This window comes from Otolemur garnettii, unplaced genomic scaffold (genome assembly GCF_000181295.1).
Source record: "Otolemur garnettii isolate 467f Iridium unplaced genomic scaffold, OtoGar3 scaffold00156, whole genome shotgun sequence".
NCBI classification, from domain to species: Eukaryota; Metazoa; Chordata; class Mammalia; order Primates; family Galagidae; genus Otolemur; species Otolemur garnettii.
The window spans coordinates 3,894,818-3,912,928 of record NW_003852551.1 but is presented as its reverse complement, the minus strand read 5'-3'; the positions used below and the strand labels follow the sequence as shown (position 1 = coordinate 3,912,928).

At 41.0% G+C, this 18,111-nt stretch overlaps 2 protein-coding genes and 1 non-coding gene across 3 annotated transcripts in view; all 3 read right to left on the bottom strand.

The window, feature by feature from the left end:
- The window catches only part of PPP1R8 (protein phosphatase 1 regulatory subunit 8), a 24,605-nt gene extending 16,345 nt beyond the window's left edge, over positions 1-8,260 (bottom strand). Inside the window, exons 1-2 of the mRNA XM_003799827.3 lie at positions 8,104-8,260; positions 6,060-6,120 (exon numbers count right to left, since the gene is read on the bottom strand). Coding sequence (XP_003799875.1) covers positions 6,060-6,120; positions 8,104-8,159 — 117 coding nt within the window. The 5' untranslated portion in view covers positions 8,160-8,260. The remainder of the gene's footprint in view (positions 1-6,059; positions 6,121-8,103) is intronic.
- Positions 3,803-3,968, bottom strand: LOC111728421. Its single transcript, XR_002775722.1, has one exon.
- Positions 8,261-15,040: 6,780 nt separating the features above from the next.
- The window catches only part of STX12 (syntaxin 12), a 41,281-nt gene continuing 38,210 nt past the window's right edge, over positions 15,041-18,111 (bottom strand). Inside the window, exon 9 of the mRNA XM_003799826.3 lies at positions 15,041-16,544. Within this exon, the coding sequence (XP_003799874.1) occupies positions 16,446-16,544 (99 nt within the window). The 3' untranslated portion in view covers positions 15,041-16,445. The remainder of the gene's footprint in view (positions 16,545-18,111) is intronic.

Sequence of the window (18,111 nt, the reverse complement as noted above, 5' to 3'; positions counted from 1 at the left end):
CTCCCAAGTAGCTGGGACCACAGGTGCCTGCTGCAATGCCCGGCTATTTTTTGGTGATAGCCGTCATTGTTGTTTTGGCGGGCCAGGGCTGGATTCGAACCCCATGTGGCTAGCGCCTTAGCCACTTGAGTCACAGGTGTGGAGCCCCTTAACTATTTTCTAATCATGCTGCTATAGCCTCAAAATATTCCTGAGCTCTCTTTAGGAACCAGAATTATATTAGACATCATTGTATGAGCCACTAAATCCAAATATTTTGTCCCATTTCACCCCCCAAAAATTATCCCGGGTTAATTCTATATGAGTATTTACTGTCTCCAAATACAAACTACCTCATGGGCAAAGATTTTCCAGGTTTGGGGGAAAGGAATGTGGGAATTAACACTTACCTAAGGATTCTTTTTTTTTTTTTTTTTTGAGATAGTCTCACTTTGTCACCTTCTGTAGAAGCCATGGCATCACAGCTCACAGCAACCTCAAAATCTTGGGCTCAAGCGATTCTCTTACCTCAGTCTCCTGAGTAGCTGGGATTATAGGTGCCTGCCACAGTGCCTGGCTATTTTTAGAGATGGGGTCCTGCTCTTGCTCAGGCTGGTCTACAACTCTTGGGCTCAAGCAATTCACCTGCCTTGGCCTCCCAGAGTGCTAGGATTATAGGAGTGAGCCACTGTGTCCAGCCCCCTCACAATTTTTTTTTTTTTTCGAGACAGAGCCTCAAACTGTCACCCTGGGTAGAATGCCATGGCATCATAGCTCACAGCAACCTCCAACTCCTGGGCTCAAGTGATTCTCCTGCCTCTGCCTCCCTAGTAGCTGGGATTACAGGCATCTGCCACACTGCCCAGCTATTTTTTGGTTGTAGCCGTCACTGTTGTTTGGCGGGCCCAGGCTGAATTCGAACCCTTCAGCTCAGGTTTATGTGGCTGGCACCTTAGCCACCTGAGCTACAGGCACCGAGCCGCCCCTCACAATTTTTAAGTAACAATTTGCTGGTCTGTGAAATCTCCTTTGGAGCTCTTCTTTTAGAATTATTCTAGACTCATGGCATGTTGTTTAGAATATATAAGCATTGCAAGTCACTCTAGGAGGCCCTGAACTCAAGAATTTGAGAACTGCCTGAGCAAGAGGGAGACCCTGTCTCTATAAAAATAGAAAACTTAGCTGGGCATTGTGGGAGGTGCCTATAACCCCAGCTACTTGAGAGGCTCAGGCAAGAGGATCACTTGAGCCCAAGAGTTGAGTTTACTGTGAGCTATAATGTCATGGTACTCTACCCAGGGTGACAGAGTAAGATTCTGTCTCTAAATAAATAAATAAGTAAATAAATATATTCTTTTTAAATTTTGCCAAATAGGACGTTAAAAAAACTGTCATGGATTTAGTATCATCATTTTATAAAAGACAGACCATTTTATCAGTAAATGAGTAGGAAGGACAATGATGAAGGACCATTCTTTGAGCTGAATTTAATTAGCTTTATGAAAAACTCACTAACTACAATGTCCTTATATTTCTTTTAATCCTGAATCAGTAAAGATGTTGCCATAGAATATAAAGCAGACTGTCATAAACAAGAAACTATAGATGAATTACTGCTGATGCTTCTGCTTCTTCCAATGATAGCAGTCAAGTAACCTCCTAGTGTGACTACTTAAAGAAAAACTCTTTTTTAGATATGTTATGTTTTTCCTTTAAACACAAGGTCTCATTAAGCTCTAGTTCACATTTCACAATATACTTCTAAAATACCCCAGAAAAAGATAGCATAAAGCTGGGTAAAGAAGTATAGTTGGTCACATTAGTACCAGGCTAAGAATCAGGAGGCTTATATTTCAATCCTGGCTCAGTGCTTAAATCTCTCCCCTGTTTCTGCATTCCCCTCATAAAACCAAAAGCCACACCTCAAACAGAAGACTTTTGGCAATGATAACTGTTTTAACAACCTCTGAGCGCTTCTGTGCCACACACCGTGCTATTTTTTTTTTTTTTAAGACAGTCTCACTATGTCACCCCTTAGTAGTGCTGTGGTGTCACAGCTCACAGCAATCTCAAACTCTTGGGTTTAAGCAATTCTCTTGCCTCAGCCCCCCAAGTAGCTGGGACTACATGCATCCACCACAATGCCTGGCTATTTTTGTTGTTGTTATAGTTGTCATTGTTTGGCAGGCCTGGGCCAATTGTCGTTGTTTGGCAGGCCTGGGCCAATTTCAAACCTGCCAGCCCCGGTGTATGTGGCCAGCACTATAGCCGCTGAGCTACAGGCACCGAGCCTGTGTTATGAGTTTTATGTTATGTCATTTCAACTTCACAAACACCCTGTGAGGTGGTTAGGTACTATTCCTCTCATTTTTATAGATGACAAAATTGAGGCATAAAGAAATTAACACACTCAAGTTCATATAGGTAAATATTTGTGGGCTGGGTTAGAATTTCAGATTTGTCTAACTCCAGATTTTAAGCTCTTTTAATCACTACATTATATATTTTTTCATTCTACTTATATTAAAAGATACACTATACGGCAAGGAATATTTCAAGGAGTGAATGAATACCATAAGTCACAATCTTAATTTTTCTTTAAACAATCACTTACCCAGTTTCTTTCTTTCTTTCTTTTTAAATCAGCTTTATTTTATTTTATTTTTTTGCAGTTTTTGGCCGGGGCTGGGTTTAAACCCATCACCTCTGGCATATGGGGCTGTGTCCTATTCCTTTGAGCCACAGGTGCTGCCCCCTACCCAGTTTCTTTCAAGCTTAGCCTTAAAGTCCAATTAGTTCCAGCTAGCATTGATATGTGGGTCATCTCTGGGGAACCCTGTCCAGCAGTGCTCATCTGCTGCTGGTAGAGCTTTTTCCAGACTCACACTACTACGGAGCACCAAGATTTAACCACAGCCTGACAGCTTAATCAGACAATCACCATCACCTCTATGTCTACTTTGATATAAGTTTTAAGACTTGGGTTAAAAAATAAGACATTGCTTCAAAACTAAGACAGCCCTAAAATGTCAACATTTTTTTTCAAAGTAACATCTATTCAGGCTGCATCTCACCACATTTCTCATTCATATTTATATGCACACAGATTATGATCTCACAAATTTGCTAACCACAAGGCTCACAGACTAGTCTCAAGGCCATAAATGACCATTAGGTCCTGGATTTTTTTTTTTTTTCCTTTTGAGACAGAGTCTCACTCTGTCACCCTGGGCAGAGTGCCATGGCATCATCATAGCTCACAGCAACCTCAAACTCTTAGGCTCAAGCGATCCTCTTGCCTCAGTTTTTCTATTTTTAGTAGAAACAGGATCTCACTCTTGCTCAGGTTGGTCTGGTCTTGAACTCCTGAGCTCAAGCAATCCACCCGCCGTGGCCTCCTAGAGAGCTAGGATTACAGGCATGAGCCACTATGCCCAGCTTCAGCCCTGGGATTTAATACAACAATTAAAATTAAATTTCTATAACTCTAGGTTGCCAAAGATGTACTAGACATTTAGGGATTTGAGAGGAAAGAGAGAAAGGACACCCAAATTAAATGTACATATTCACTATTAAAGGCATCCCAATTACAGAAATGTATAGAATTTTAACAGAAAACAGTATGTCTTAGAATCAAGAAAATGCATTATAACTATTGGACAATGTGCTTCTTCTAAGTGAATGATATATATACAATGCGTTGGTCCTTTTTTTTTTTAAATAGTATAAATATTTATTTTATTTCCAGATAAGATATAACAAATTTTATGTTGGTCCTTCAATAATCACTAAAGCCATAACTTCTTGGTCAGTACTACTATCTTATTGTGCCTCTGAGTTATAACTCAGAGTGTATCTTTACACACTGGGCTTAAAAGACTCATGGCTTTTGTTTTAATATTGCACTTCTTAAACCCAGCTATCACAACATATCACAAGCCTTTGGTATAAGGCTAGGATATAGATAGCTTGGTTAGTATCAAGTGCTGATCAAGCTTAAATCCTTAAAAATAAACTAATCTCAGGTCTATTCCTCTCAAGAACAATACAAAGTATCTAAAGAGTGCAATTTAACAACTGTGTGGCAACTCAGCACATATAAGAGTACTAAAAGACAGAACATTATCAGCTAATGGAAACCAGTATTCTGAGGAGTGCTTGACACTTTGAAAATGTGTGCTTTGAAAATATAAATTATTTCACAAAAGAATGTGACGTGATTACTAAGGCTAGGCCTCTTTGTCCGTTTCTTGTTGCCAACTAAAGACTAAACTCTAGTAATAGATTCCTTTATGTCTTCAAGCTTCAATGCCATTTAGCAACAAATATTTTTTATCTGTAGAACAATCTAAACCTAAAAAGAGGTTTTACAGACATTTTAGCTGAATTATTTTCTTGAATAATCTTGAAGTTTTCAATCTTTAAGATAGAAGAACCCACGACAAAGGGGCGCTATATGACTGGCCAAGGCCATTATAAATTAACAACAGGAGAAGTCATTAAACCCATGCATATCATAATACTTTCCAAAATACCTGGTTATCTCTAAAACATTCTAAATGTGAGAACAACACAGTTATAGAATATCCTTGAAAAGATTTCAGATAGATTTTCAAGTTAGCAACCTTGGAATTGCAATGATTGTATTGTATTTATTTATTTATTTGAGACAGAGTCTCAAGCTATCACCCTGGGTAGAGTGCCATGGCATCACAGCTCAGAGCAGAGATCCTCTTGCCTAAGCCTCCCAAGTATCTGGGACTACAGGCGCCTGCCACACACCCCAGCTTTTTGGTTGTAGTGGTCATTGTTGTTTGGAGGGCCCGGGCTGGATTCGAACCCGCCAGCTCTGGTATATGTGGCTGGAGCCTTAGCCCCTTGAGCTACAGGCACCGAGCCGCAATGATTTTATTACCAGTATACAAAGAAAAACAACTGCATTCAATAATGGGGCCCTAAATCTAGATAAGCAAATGAACACAGAATTGGTCTAAGACATGAAGACTAACAGCTACATGACCATAGTGGTCTTAATCTCTATTTTTTTTTTTTTTGTACAATCTTACTTTGTTGCCCTTCGGAGGGGGCCTTGGCATCACAGCTCATAGCAACCTCAAAGTCTTGGGCTCAAGTGATTCTCTTGCCTCACCCTCCCAAGTAGCTGGGACTATGGGCAGCCGCCACAATGCCTGGCTATTTTTAGAGATGAGGTCTCGCTCTGGCTCAGGCTGGTCTTGAACTTGTGAGCTCAGGCAATCCACCCACCTCGGCTTCCCACAGTGCTAGGATCATAGGAGTGAGCCACCATGCCCGGCCTTAATCTCCATTTTTTGGCAAATAAATATACTATAAGGATCAAGAAAAACTCAGAAAACTTAATAGCTAACAAAAATCCATGTTCTCTTCGAGTTTTATGTGGTGTTCACTGTAGAAACTATGTATAAAATTTTTCTTTATAGTACTTATTTCAATTATAATTATGTAATTTTTTGTGTGATTCTGTTTCTCCCGCTGGATGACCTGACAGAAATCACGTTTGTTTGGCTCACTGTTGTGTTCCCTATGCTGAGCACAGTAACTGGCACATAGTAAACACTCGCCAAATGTTTTGAATGAACAAATGAATTTCACCACCCATTCCATTCTCTTTTTTGAGCTAATGTCTTAGTTTTCCATACTTCTTTGAAGGAGGGTAGTCCTGAATCTCATAAAAGCAACTTAAAAGTTAAACTCAATATATACCATTCACTTTCTTCTTCAGTTATTACATATTGTGTACTTCTACAAAACTCCACGTACTCAGAGAGGGAAATCACCAAGTTAACAGGGCCTCCAGTAAGTTTGGGACCCATCCATCTTCCACTGTTGGAAGGTGAGAAAAGTCACAAAAAACTGAGTGTCTGTGGTAGATATAAGCTTTGAATGTGTTATATCACCATGTGCTTTTAATATAAAAATAATTCAGGATGAAAGAAAGTAGCATTGCTGGAAAACAAAGCACAAGAGAGGGGGTGGAAAGTGAGTCATTGGCAAAAATCCTTGGCATCGTACGTAGTGAGGGGAGACATCTATTTCCATACCTCAATTAGTTTGTCTCCTTTGACTACATCCAGATGTAAACCGGGAGGAGGCTTACCCGCCCTGCAAAACAAGAATGAAGAAAAGCACTTTCAGGTCAAGTTAATAAATGCTATTTACAATTATTGTCCCATCCTACCAGCCTATAATTAGTTCATGTTCAAGCAGAAGAGTCATCTATTTCACTATTACAGCTCCATTCTACGTTTGACATGTCCCCAGTGATTCAAATGCTCTAAAATGGATTTTAGTGGATCTGTATTTAGAGCAGCACCAAAGAAACCTATATTTTAACACTGGATATTCACCTTGGAAAGAAAGCCACATAGAGAGTGCCAAGTACTGTAGCAGGGGTGGTCTGGTCACCTGGAGTTTGAATCTGAGATTTGCCACTACCCTAATACCATGTAAAAGTAGTATAAATCACCTGCTATTGGGGATGGTCAAGATTACTCCTATCATAGAAAAAGCAGAGGGTACTGCCCTGAGCTCTGAGACCAAATCAGAGGTACATAGAGAATTAGGGTAATTAAAAATCATGTCCTGGGCGGCACCTGTGTCTCAAGGAGTAGGGCACTAGCCCCATATACCAGAGGTGGCGAGTTCAAACCCAGCCCAGGTTTGCAATCAAAAATAAATAAATAAATAAAAAATCATGTCCCACAAAAACAGGTACCAGATGAACACAAAATATCTGTTACTCTTGAACAGGTCTTTCTACAACAGCATGATTAAGGGAACTTTCACCTATACTCCTATAGCCTTACCATTCAAGGGGGGGAGGTAACCCAGTGTCAAAGCACCTAACACAGCACTTGGTACATAACAGACCCTAAGAAAATAGCAGCTGATCTCAAACAGTCTCTTCTATGTTTGCATCCTGGTCCATATTTTGAAATCACTACAGCAAGGGACCAAAATGGAATAAAATTTGCAGACTGAAGCTACTGGGTATTCCAAAAGTGCAAAGGGATCCAGAAGATAGTGACACATTTAAGTTGCTTCTTGGGTTTATTAATTTGAAGTTTAAACGACCCTGCCAGAGCCCTTACATTTGGAAATAAAAATGTATCCTTGTCTATCTAATTGAAAATGCAACATAGTCATCTCACAATCCTGCCCCAATCCCTCTATAGCAGTTGCTGAAAGGACAGTGGGCTGGACAAAAGCCCATTTTGTCAGAGAAACAGGAAAAAAAATGTTACATCCAGTATATACTTTCTGAATTCCTACTGTGTGCCTGACTCAGGGCCAGGAGCTGAGAACACAAAGCTGCATCAGACAATCTTTGCCCTTGAGGATCCCAATATAACGGGAAGCAGAGAAGAGTAACATAAACACTACACTATGATGAGCTACAGAAGAAAAAGCTCTTAACTCGGACGCGTCTCCTTGCAAGGCAACTGATATTTATTGATCTTGTACCATAATAAAAGACAAAATCAAATTATTCCATTATTTCCAAGAACTTCTGAAGGGATGAAAAAGGTTCATTTCAAAAAATACTAATGCCCACTTGTGCTGGGCTTCGCGCTGGTCACTGAGAACACGAGGGTTTAAGTCAGCGCCATCCTTGTCCACAGGGAGCTCTCAGTCTGTGAAAGACAGAAAAGTACCGCACAGGGAAGGCAGCAACGACAGAGGGGGCTCTGAGGTTGGGTCGGGGCCAGGAAGCTGGCTCGAGCGTGCTCGGGACGTACAGCAGGGGGCCAGGTACCGTGCTCCGCAAGAGCACCCGGCACTCAAGTCAGGAGTTGGAGGTAAGTTCGGGGCCAAAGCCCTGAAGCGCCCCGACGACCGGCTGGCCGCCCAAGGGGCAGCCTTAGTGAGCGCCTTTGAGCCCTCTACCCCAGGTTTCTTCAGTTTCTGGGCCCGGGCTCCAGGCTCCCAGCTCCTCCACACGTCGTCCGGCCCGGCGCAGCTTAGTTTTTCCTCAACCATTCCAGGGTCTCTGAGCCCCTTGCATCGCCGCCATAAATGAGCCACCGTTCCAGCCCAGGCTAGCTCAGGCCAAGCCACTCCAGCCCAGGCCGCCCCGCCACTCACCAGGTCGGGCAGTCGAACAGCGGGAGGCTGGAGCCTGAGTTCGCGGCTGCCGCCATCTTGCGTCTCCCCCTCCCATTTGGCGGGCCCGAAGCACGCCGGGAAACTGGAAGACCGAGTTGAGGGTAAGAGGCGGCATCCTAGCAGCCTGTGCGCACGCGCGCTCACGCACGCACGCACGTAAGCAGGCTGGTGTTTCTATGGGGACTAGGATCTGATTTTGAGGTCTTTTTTTAGTAGTGTTTGAGAGAGGTGGCCTTAACTGAAAGTCTCTATGTTTAGAGCTTTCCATGGCCAGGAGGTGTCAAGGGCAAAGAGGCTGTGTGGGAGGGGTGTCAGTCTCTCCCACAAACCCCCCTGGGCTTTAAAAATCTTGCAACTGCATCCTCCTCTAGGGCTTAGGTTGGCACTGTCAGCCTGTTGCCCTCAACCTACAGAGAGGCTGGAGGGCAAAGTTCGGACATTGAGTGATCACGTATTGTTTTTCCTCTCCCGCCCCCTCTCCAGAATGCTGTACCCTACTTCTTTCTAATCCAAGTCTGGGCCTTGAGAGCTTCTGTAGGTGATTAGAGAATCTGCATTAGGGGTTCATGAACCCTCTTGACAAACTGCAGCCAGGAGCAAATCCAACAGTCAGAAAGCATCCAAATGATCGCAGTGCATAGCTCATAAGTGTTAATCAAGTTGTGTCCCATTTGGATTTTTTCTTTTGATCAGTGACCATAATACAATGTGCAAGGAAGCATTGGGATTGCTGACTTGCCCTAGGCCACCAGCTGGCTGAAAGAGACCATCAGGGAGGCCTCTGGTTGTACTAGCTTTGTCTATTTAGCACTTACTTATCTGGGCAAGTTATGTAAGTTATGATGATCATATGGATCATTTCATTTAATCCTCACAACTTTTTTTCTTTTTGAGACAAAGTCTCACTCTTTTGCTCTGGGTAGAGTGCCCTGGCATCATCGCTCACAGCAACCTCAGTCTCTTGAGCTCAAGTGATCCTCTTGCCTCAGCCTCCCCAATAGCTAGGACTACAGGTACAAGTCAGGATGCCCTGCTAGTTTTTCTATTTTTAGTAGAAACCAGTCTCTCTTGCTTAGGCTAGTCTTGAACTCCTGAGCTCAAGGGATCCTCCCGCCTCAGCCTCCCAGAGTGTGATGATTGCAGGCGTAAGCCATGGAGCCTGGCCCTCACAACACTCTTGAGATAGGTAGCATTAAAATATAATCCCTGAGTAGAGTCTTAAAGAGATTGAGTTGCCTAGCCTCACCCTGGGAAGAAGGATTTAAACGTAAATGTATGACACCAAAAGCCATGCTCATTAATCCCTACTCCCACACTTTGATGTTGGTACAATCATAATTATTAGCATGCCACTGATGCATCTCTTTTTCACTTTTGTTGAAAACTTGGCAAATTATCTGACTGCAGTTTTCTTCTTTTTTAAAGAAAACAATTGCAAAGTGTTCACCCAGCAAAAGGCACTGCTCAGCAAGGAACCTCTATGATGAAAGTCTTTTTTTTTTTTTTTTTAAGGTAGGGCCTCACATTGCTGCCTGGGCTAGAGTGCAATGGCATCATCATAGCTCACTGCAACCTCAAACTCCTGGGCTGAAGGCATCCTTCTGTCTCAATCTCCCAAGTAGCTGGGACTACAAATACGTGTCACCACACCTGCCTAATGAAAGTATTTCTCTTCTTGATTCCTTGCAACTGGTCTTGTAGGTCTTAAATAGAAAATCAGCCCATTCAAAAATGTATCCTGTACAGGGTTACACCTGTATCCCTTTCAGGTGTAAGGTGGTAGTGAACCCATTTCTACCTATCAGTGACCCTATGGCATCTTATCTCAACTTTGCCTTTCAACTTCTTAGCTTGCCCTTGATCAATTCTCTAAGCCTCAAGATGTAACTGCAATGTAACATTAACTGGATTTTTAAACTGTAGACTCTTAATTAGGTTGGAGACTCAACTTTTCCTATAGCCTTGAAAATCACAACAAACTCATCCAGCAAGGATGGCAACTAATCAGATCACTTGTCAAACAGCCTATTAATATCCTCCTTTTTCAGCCTTGTGATTCCAAATGAAGTCTAGGCTGATAGGGGCTTAGCGCCCATAGCACAGTGGTTACAGCACCGGCCACAGCCAGGGCCAGCTAAACAATGGCAAGTACAACAAAAAATAGCCGGGTGTTGTGGCAGGCACCTGTAGTCCCAGCTACTTGGAAGGCTGAGGCAAGAGACTCGCTTAAGCCCAAGAGTTGGAGGTTGCTGTGAGCTGTGATGCTGCGGCACTCTACCAACAGCGACATAGTAAGACTCTGTCTCAAAAAAAAAAAGGCTAGGTTGATAGGAAAAACACAATTCTAAAGTTGGTTTCCAGACAACAGAAATGATACTATGGCTCCATCCCTTGAACACAAGATACAATTTTTTGAGAATGAATTGAATAGTTTCAAGAGTGTGTTTGAGTGTAACAGAAGATACTTTTGTGTGTAGAGACTGTGTGGACCTTTGAGGTTCTGTATCCCTTTCAGGTGTAAGGTGGTAGTGAACCCATTTCTAGCTATCAGTGACCCTATGGCATCTTATCTCAACTTTGCCTTTCAACTTCTCAGCTTCTGTGTGGGGTTCTTCTAGTACTGAGAAACATAAAAGCTAATTATTCTTCTTACCCTTACAGTTCTTTACTCCTTGGCCATAACCCATTTCCAGCATGGCTTATATTCACACTGGCCTCTGATATAGTGGCATCTTGTACTTACATAGGCCCATACAAAGCAAAATGCTCTTTTGAGGGGCACCAACGATGTCAGTGTAGACCAGCAAAAGGGAGGGCAGCAATCAACACCCTGAACCTTTTGAAATGAAAAGATGATAGGCTAGCTGCCTTTGGATTTTGGTATCTCAACAGAGAGATTAATTTGATGGTTTTCCTTAGAATACGGTCTAAAGATATTAGCATACCAATGACAGAAAACTTTAAAAAGGTCGTAAATGAAGTTCATAAGGTGCTGACAGATGGATGTTTATGAAAAGCTGGGTAGAAACTCCTGCTTCTCCACATTTTTAGGGAAAGCTTCATGGCAGAGGTAGTAAGCAGGTCACTTTGTATCAGTGATGCATGAGATAGCACGTAATGTCTTAAGGTTTTAGGTTCTAGATAGAACATTTAAAACCTAAATGTCTTTTTGGTTTTAGACCTTTTGAGGTCTGAGTGCTTGAGATCAAATCCTGGTTCCATCATTTATAAGTTGTGTCACCTTGGGTACGTTATTTAATATGCCTCGGCTTCAAAAGAGAGGTTAGAAAGTACATGTTGTAGATGGTTTTGTGGGTATAATGAATTGTAAAATATTTAACATAGCAATTTACTGATAGTAAAGGCTCAACTGTTATTTCCAAAACGACCATTGACACTCAGAGCACCTCCGCAAGCCTTCGAATTCCTATATAAAACTGTCACTCCTGGCCTAACCTTCTTTAGTAGTAAAATGATGGGGCTACTCAAGATAAGTAGTTCACAGACTTTTGAGATGTCACAGACCAGGAAAGGAAACATAGGAATGTCCGCTTTTACTTTGCCAAATTTAAAAATGAAGCCTGCCATCTAACAGCACCACCTTTTCATTTTTGTAATATTATTCTTTTAGGCAAGGTACAGTGGCTCATGCCTGTGATCTTAGCACTTTGAGAGGCTAAGGCAGGAGGATCGCCTGAGACCAGGAGTTTGAGACCAGTTTGAGCAAGAGCAAGATCCCATCTCTATAAAAAATAGAAAAGTTAGGCTTGGCGCCCATAGCACAGTGGTTATGGTGCCAGCCACATACACCAAGGGTGGAGGGTTCAAACCCAGCCTGGGCTAGCTAAACAACAATGACAACTGCAACAAAAAAATAGCTGGGTGTTGTGGCAGGTGCCTGTAGTCCCAGCTACTTGGGAGGTTGAGGCAAGCGAATCGCTTAAGCCCAAGGGTTTGAGGTTGCTCTGAGCTGTGATGCCACGGCACTCTACCGAGGGCAACATAGTAAGACTCTGTCTCAAAAATAAATAAATAAATAAATAAAAATAGAAAAGTTAGCTCAGCATGGTAGTACGTACCTGTAGTTCCAGTTACTCAGGAGGCTGAAGCAGGAAGACTACCTGAGCCCAGGAGTTTAGGATTGCAATAAACTATAAAGACAGCACTGCACTCTAACACAAGCAACAGACTAAGACCTTATCTCAAAATAAAATAAAATGTATATATATACACACATGCATACATATACACATGTATATTCTTTTTCAAAAAGTTGAAAGAGGCCGAGTGAGGTGGTTTACACCTATAATCCTAGTACATTGGGAGGCTAAGGCAGGTAGATTGCCTGAGCTCAGGAGTTCAAGACCAGCCTGAGCCAGAGTGAGACCCTGTCTCTAAAAAAAACAGCCGGGTGTTGTAGTGGGCACCTGTAGTCCCAGCTACTTGGGCGGCTGAGGCAAAAGGATCACTTGAGCCCAAGAGTTTGAGGTTGCTGTGAGCTATGATGCCAGGGCACTCTACCAGGGGTGACAAAGTGAGACTCTGTCTCAAAAAATAAAATCAGCTCAGCGTCTATAGCTCAAGCAGCTAGGGTGCCAGCCACATATACCGGAGCTGGCAGGTTCAAATCCAGCCCAGGCCCGCCAAGCAACAATAATAACTATAACCAAAACATAGCCAGGCACTGTGGCGGGTGCCTGTAGTCCCAGATACTTGGGAGGTTGAGGTAAGAGGATCGCTTAAGCCCAAGAGTTCGAAGTTGTTATGATCTGTGACGTCATGGCACTCTACCCAGGGCAACAGCTTGACTCTGTCTCAAAAAATAAATCAATAAATCAATAAAATAAAAATAAAATAATTCAAAGTTGAAATAATGTTATCTCAGACTCAGATGGAACTTTTTTACTTTTGAGACAGAGTCTCAGTCTGTCACCCTGGGTAGAGTGCTGTGGCATATAGCTCACAGCAACCTCAAACTCTTGAGCTCAAGTGATCCTCTTGCCTAGGTTTCTTGAATAGCTAGGACTACAGGCATCTGCCACAACGCCTGGCTAGTTTTTTCTATTTTTGGTAGAGATAGAGTCTGGCTCTTGCTGAGGCTGGTCTTGAACACCTAAGCTCAAGCCATCCATCTTCCTTGGCCTCCCAGAGTGCTAGGATTACAGGCATGAGCCACTAAGCCCAGCCTCAGATAGAACTTTTAAATAAAACACCGTTTTTCTCATTGTTCTAATTATTCTCATTGGACTGGTAAAAACTTGAGCCTTAATCACAGTCCAACATTAAAAATTGTAGTTTTGCAAGTTTATTCTTTAAAAATTGAGTGTCACATTGTCAACCAAATTTCATTTTTGCAAAGTGTTAAAATGAACTACCTAGTTGGTCTAGAAGAAGTGGGATCAGCTGATGGGAATCACAATCTTTCAAATGGAGATTCTAATGTAGTTATATTTGGGGATGCTAGAAAGCAATACTGAAAAATCCTTTTAGTCTAGGGATGCACTAAAATGCTCGGAAAAGCTGAGAAGAAACAGATGATCCCCAGCTAATGGATTGAGATCTGAGTTGGGTTCTGGTTTGCACTTAGTGACGAAAAGCAAAAGCTGCATCATTCCCATGGCTGAGAACCGTCCCTGAATAGAAAAGAAAAGGAAGGAAATGACAGGAGGAGGCTCAGAGTGTTTTACTTCACATAGACTGAATAGTAATTTCAAGCTGATGTTTTTTGCCAGGTGGTGCAAGGCAGTGTTAGGTTTAGCTTGAGAGCGAGACTGCGCATTGCAGGGGGCAAACCCTCCCATCCCTACCCCTTAGTGGATACACACACACACACACACACACACACACACACACAAATGCCCTGGGAGCATCAGTCTATCACCTAGCAAGTTCTTATTCTGCAACATTCCTAAATAAAGTGGCCAGAATGACATTTCTACTTTAACCTATACACTTTTTTAGCCTTATACAGCCTATATGGTTTTAATTCACTTGAAGAGAGAATGCTAGATTTCTCATGGAATAGTCCATAAAGGAAGTAGAAAAGGGGATGGGAAAAGGAAAGGAATATAGAGGCAAATATGTAATTTGTATGTTCAGACTAAACCCCATACTCCTTATAATCAGTACATTTTGTAGCTGGAGAAGCACTACTGAGAAAATTTAGAACCTATACATTATTTGTCCAAATACCCTCAGCAAGTTAATGGTAGAGCTAAGGTTCTCCAGGACTTTTGCAGCTCAGTTAAGTTTTTGACTTAAAGGGTTCTCAACCATAGTTAACACATAAAAATTACCTAGGGCCTTTCAAAAGCCCTGGGCCCTAGCTATTTTTCCTGATTAATTAAATTAGAATCTTGGAATAGGGAGAATCAAGGTATCAGTATTTTTAAAAAGTTTTTAATTTAAAGCCACAGCTAAGAACCATGGTCTTAGATGATGGTCCCCCTAAAATGACAATCAAGCACAGATCCAGAAGGGTCTGTGAACAGGTTTATTAGGACCACTTAACAGAACTTGGGGAACGTTCAAATTCTAGGCCACATTCGTATTTGTTCTCTGTTAGCATAGAGCAAACTGTGGTCATTTTATTTTACCTAAATGCAAATAGTTTTCACAACTAAGACTTTTTTCTTTCCGGAATGTTACAAATGATGTACCCAAGTTCAAATACAATTTGGAGCTCAGAGGGCAATGATCAAAGAACCAAGGAATTATCTCTGAAGATGTTGTTTGGGCTGCTATACCACCCCAACAGCTCTATCTTGTTTTGCAAGAAAAGGAAGAAACAACTATTCCACCCCTAAACCAACCCTCGCCTGGTCTCCAGTCTTCTTGAAGTCTCAATTATTCTCATGACAGCACATTACCTAATACCTACCGCATTAGGATGTTAACTCAAAAATCTTTTACTACAAAAGCTTTAAAAATGTTTATTTGTATTAAATGCAAGGGTGCAAAGAAACTTATGCATTTGGGCCCTTATTTCCCTACTGTTCACATCAGTTTAGTTTAGAAAATTAAGCAACATTACGGAGAATGGAATAAATGAATATAAATACACCCAGGATAGCCGAATCCTCTAATTCACTTAAGGATGAACCAAAGTTGGCCCAATTCACATTTACATGAGAGTCTAAACAAATTACGTTCCCTTTAACTGTTCTAGGCCTGTGAACAAGGGAAGTGGACAACATTTCTATTACAAGACACCAATTTTATTGAAACTTTTTTTTAAGTCTAAAACTATGCATGGAGAGATTAATTTCTTGTTCATAAATTAGGGTAAGTCTAACATCACTATTCCAAACCAGTATTATTTACAATAAACGAACCTTTTCTTTGATTTATCACCGGTTCACAGGATTAAATTTTAAACCAACTTCAGTCTAATCTTTTAAAAATCTTCCTGCCATCAAATGCCCAGAAACCCTTCTAGGGTAGGGGGCAGTCTTTTGACAGCAATATTCATCATTCACCAGGAATGTAGAACCACAATGGAACAACAACAACAAAAAGAGTAAATCATTCCAAACAATTCTATTTGCTTTTCAAAAGCATGCTACGTCTAATTCTCCCTTTCTATGCAGACAGGTGGGAGAGCAACCCCATAGAACATAGTAATATTAATTAAATTAACCTCTTTAAAAAGTGGACAAGGTGGCTTAGTGTGCATGAGGGTGGATTGCTGTGGATGGCACTAGCAGATAATGAAGTCAACTTTAAACCTAGATTAGTAACATATACCCACCCAGCTCAAATAGATATTTCTCATTTATTCTGAATCACATGTGCAGTTTTTTACTGGATTAAATATAGAGCCAAAATCTGAACAGAGAATAGGCTTCCTAGAAATCTAAATTAAAATGTTAAATAATAAAAATTGCTGGCCTATTATACAGTTTCTGACAGACTCCAATCTTCTGGGTGTCAGAAAGTAATTCTATTTCAGTTGCAAGTAAAAAGATACATTTTGTATACACATAAAAGACAACATTACAAGACTGTAGTGTCACCTGTCAAAGCAAGAATATCTAGAATGGAATTTTCAGTAAACGCTTGGGATGAAGGGCCATCAGAAGACAAGAGAAAGCAAATCCATGTAAGTTAATTCCTAATTTGAAGAATCAATAAAATCAATAAATTGATAAATACTGTCTCCATAGGTCACTAATTCCAAGGACTAGTTAGTAGTTAGTTTCTAACTAAATTATTACAGGACATTCTGGTGTATGCTTTCTTCTTGTGATCAGTTTGTTCTGGCAAGACTCCAACAAGCACTTGCCCTTGAAAACAGCTCAGTGGAGAAGGGTCTGAGGCAATCACTTCGTTTTATAAACTAGCCAGATAATAAGTCCCAAGATTGTAATAATCACTGACAGGACAAGCACCAGGATACACATCTTCTTGCGAGATTTTTTCTGAGGAAAGAAATATGTAAAGAAGAAACTCATGAAACAAGTAAAAATTTTATATCTAAGACTCCAAAAGTGCTTCAACAAACTGCCCCCTTATAATTTAAAATTAACTCTATCCATGCAGAAATATGCAGAGACCTTCGCAAAGTCTCAGTAGTCTCCAGTACTAGGCAGTAGTGCAAGTTTTCATTTCCAGGTCCCCGAATATAATCTTGCAAAGGAGCTATATCTACACTGCTAGGCATTATTTGCAATAAATAAGGTATTTATGCACAGAAGATGCCCAAAAAATGTATAAACATTTTAAGAAAGGAAAAAACCTTATTAAATTTGTAATACTCAAATCACATTTAACTTTTGCAGTTACAAGAAGTGCTCAACATGACTTGTATTCATCTTTTATTATCAGTATATATTGAGTATTACAATTTTAATGCAGTTTTTCCCCTTCTTAAAATATATTTCATTGGCATGGTCAATATACATAGTCTATATATATATATATATATATTTTTTTTTTTTTTTTTTTAAAGACAGAGGTTAAAAAAAAAAAAGAATATGTCACCCTGGGTAGAGTGCTGTGGCATCATAGCTCACAGCAACCTCAAACTCTTGGGCTCAAGGGATTCTCTTGCCTCAGCCTCCCAATAGCTTGGACTACAGGCGCCCACCCCAACACCTACCTATTTTTAGGGAAGGGGTCTAGCTCTTGCTCAGGCTGGTCTTGAACTCATGAGCTCAAGCAATCTACTCACCTCGGCCTTCCAGAGTGCTAAGATTACAGGTGTGAGCCCTTGCACTTGGACCCTTTTATAAAATTTTATGTTCATTTGTAAAATATATATACATAAGCAAACAGAAAGAGAGCATAATTGCTCACAGATAAACTGTCGACATTTTGATTATATATCTTTCTAATTTTTTTTGTTGTTGTAGAGTTATGAATTATGAGTTACTAATCTTGTAATTGTGCAAGTTTCTGGACAGAAAACCCTTTGTAGAGTACCATGGCATCATAGCTCACAGCCACCTCAAATTCCTGGGCTTAAATGATTGTCTTGCCTCAGCCTCCCAAGTAGCTGGGACTATAGGCACCTGCCACAACATCCGGCTATTTTTAGAGATGAGGTCTTGCTCTGCTACAGGCTGACCTCAAACCTGTGAGCTCAGGCAATCCATGTGCTTCTGGCTCCCAAGTGCGGTGATTATAGGCATGAGCCACTAAGCCTGGCCTTCTTTCTGATCTTTTACCTATATATACTGTTATTTGACATCATTGGGATCATACTGTATGATGTTTGATATTTTTCGCACTTAATATTTAGCATAAACATTTTTATGTTATTACAAACTCTTCATAAACATCTCTTATATCTCATAATACAAATGAGTGGATGTATATAATTTACTTAATTATTCCTTTACTACTAGACACTAAAGTCATCACATAGTTTTTATTTCTTTCTTTTTTTCTTTTTGAGACAGAGCCTCAAGCTGTCCCCCTGGGTAGAGTGCTGTGGCATCACAGCTCACAGCAACCTCCAACTCCTGGGCTCAAGCGAGTCTCCTG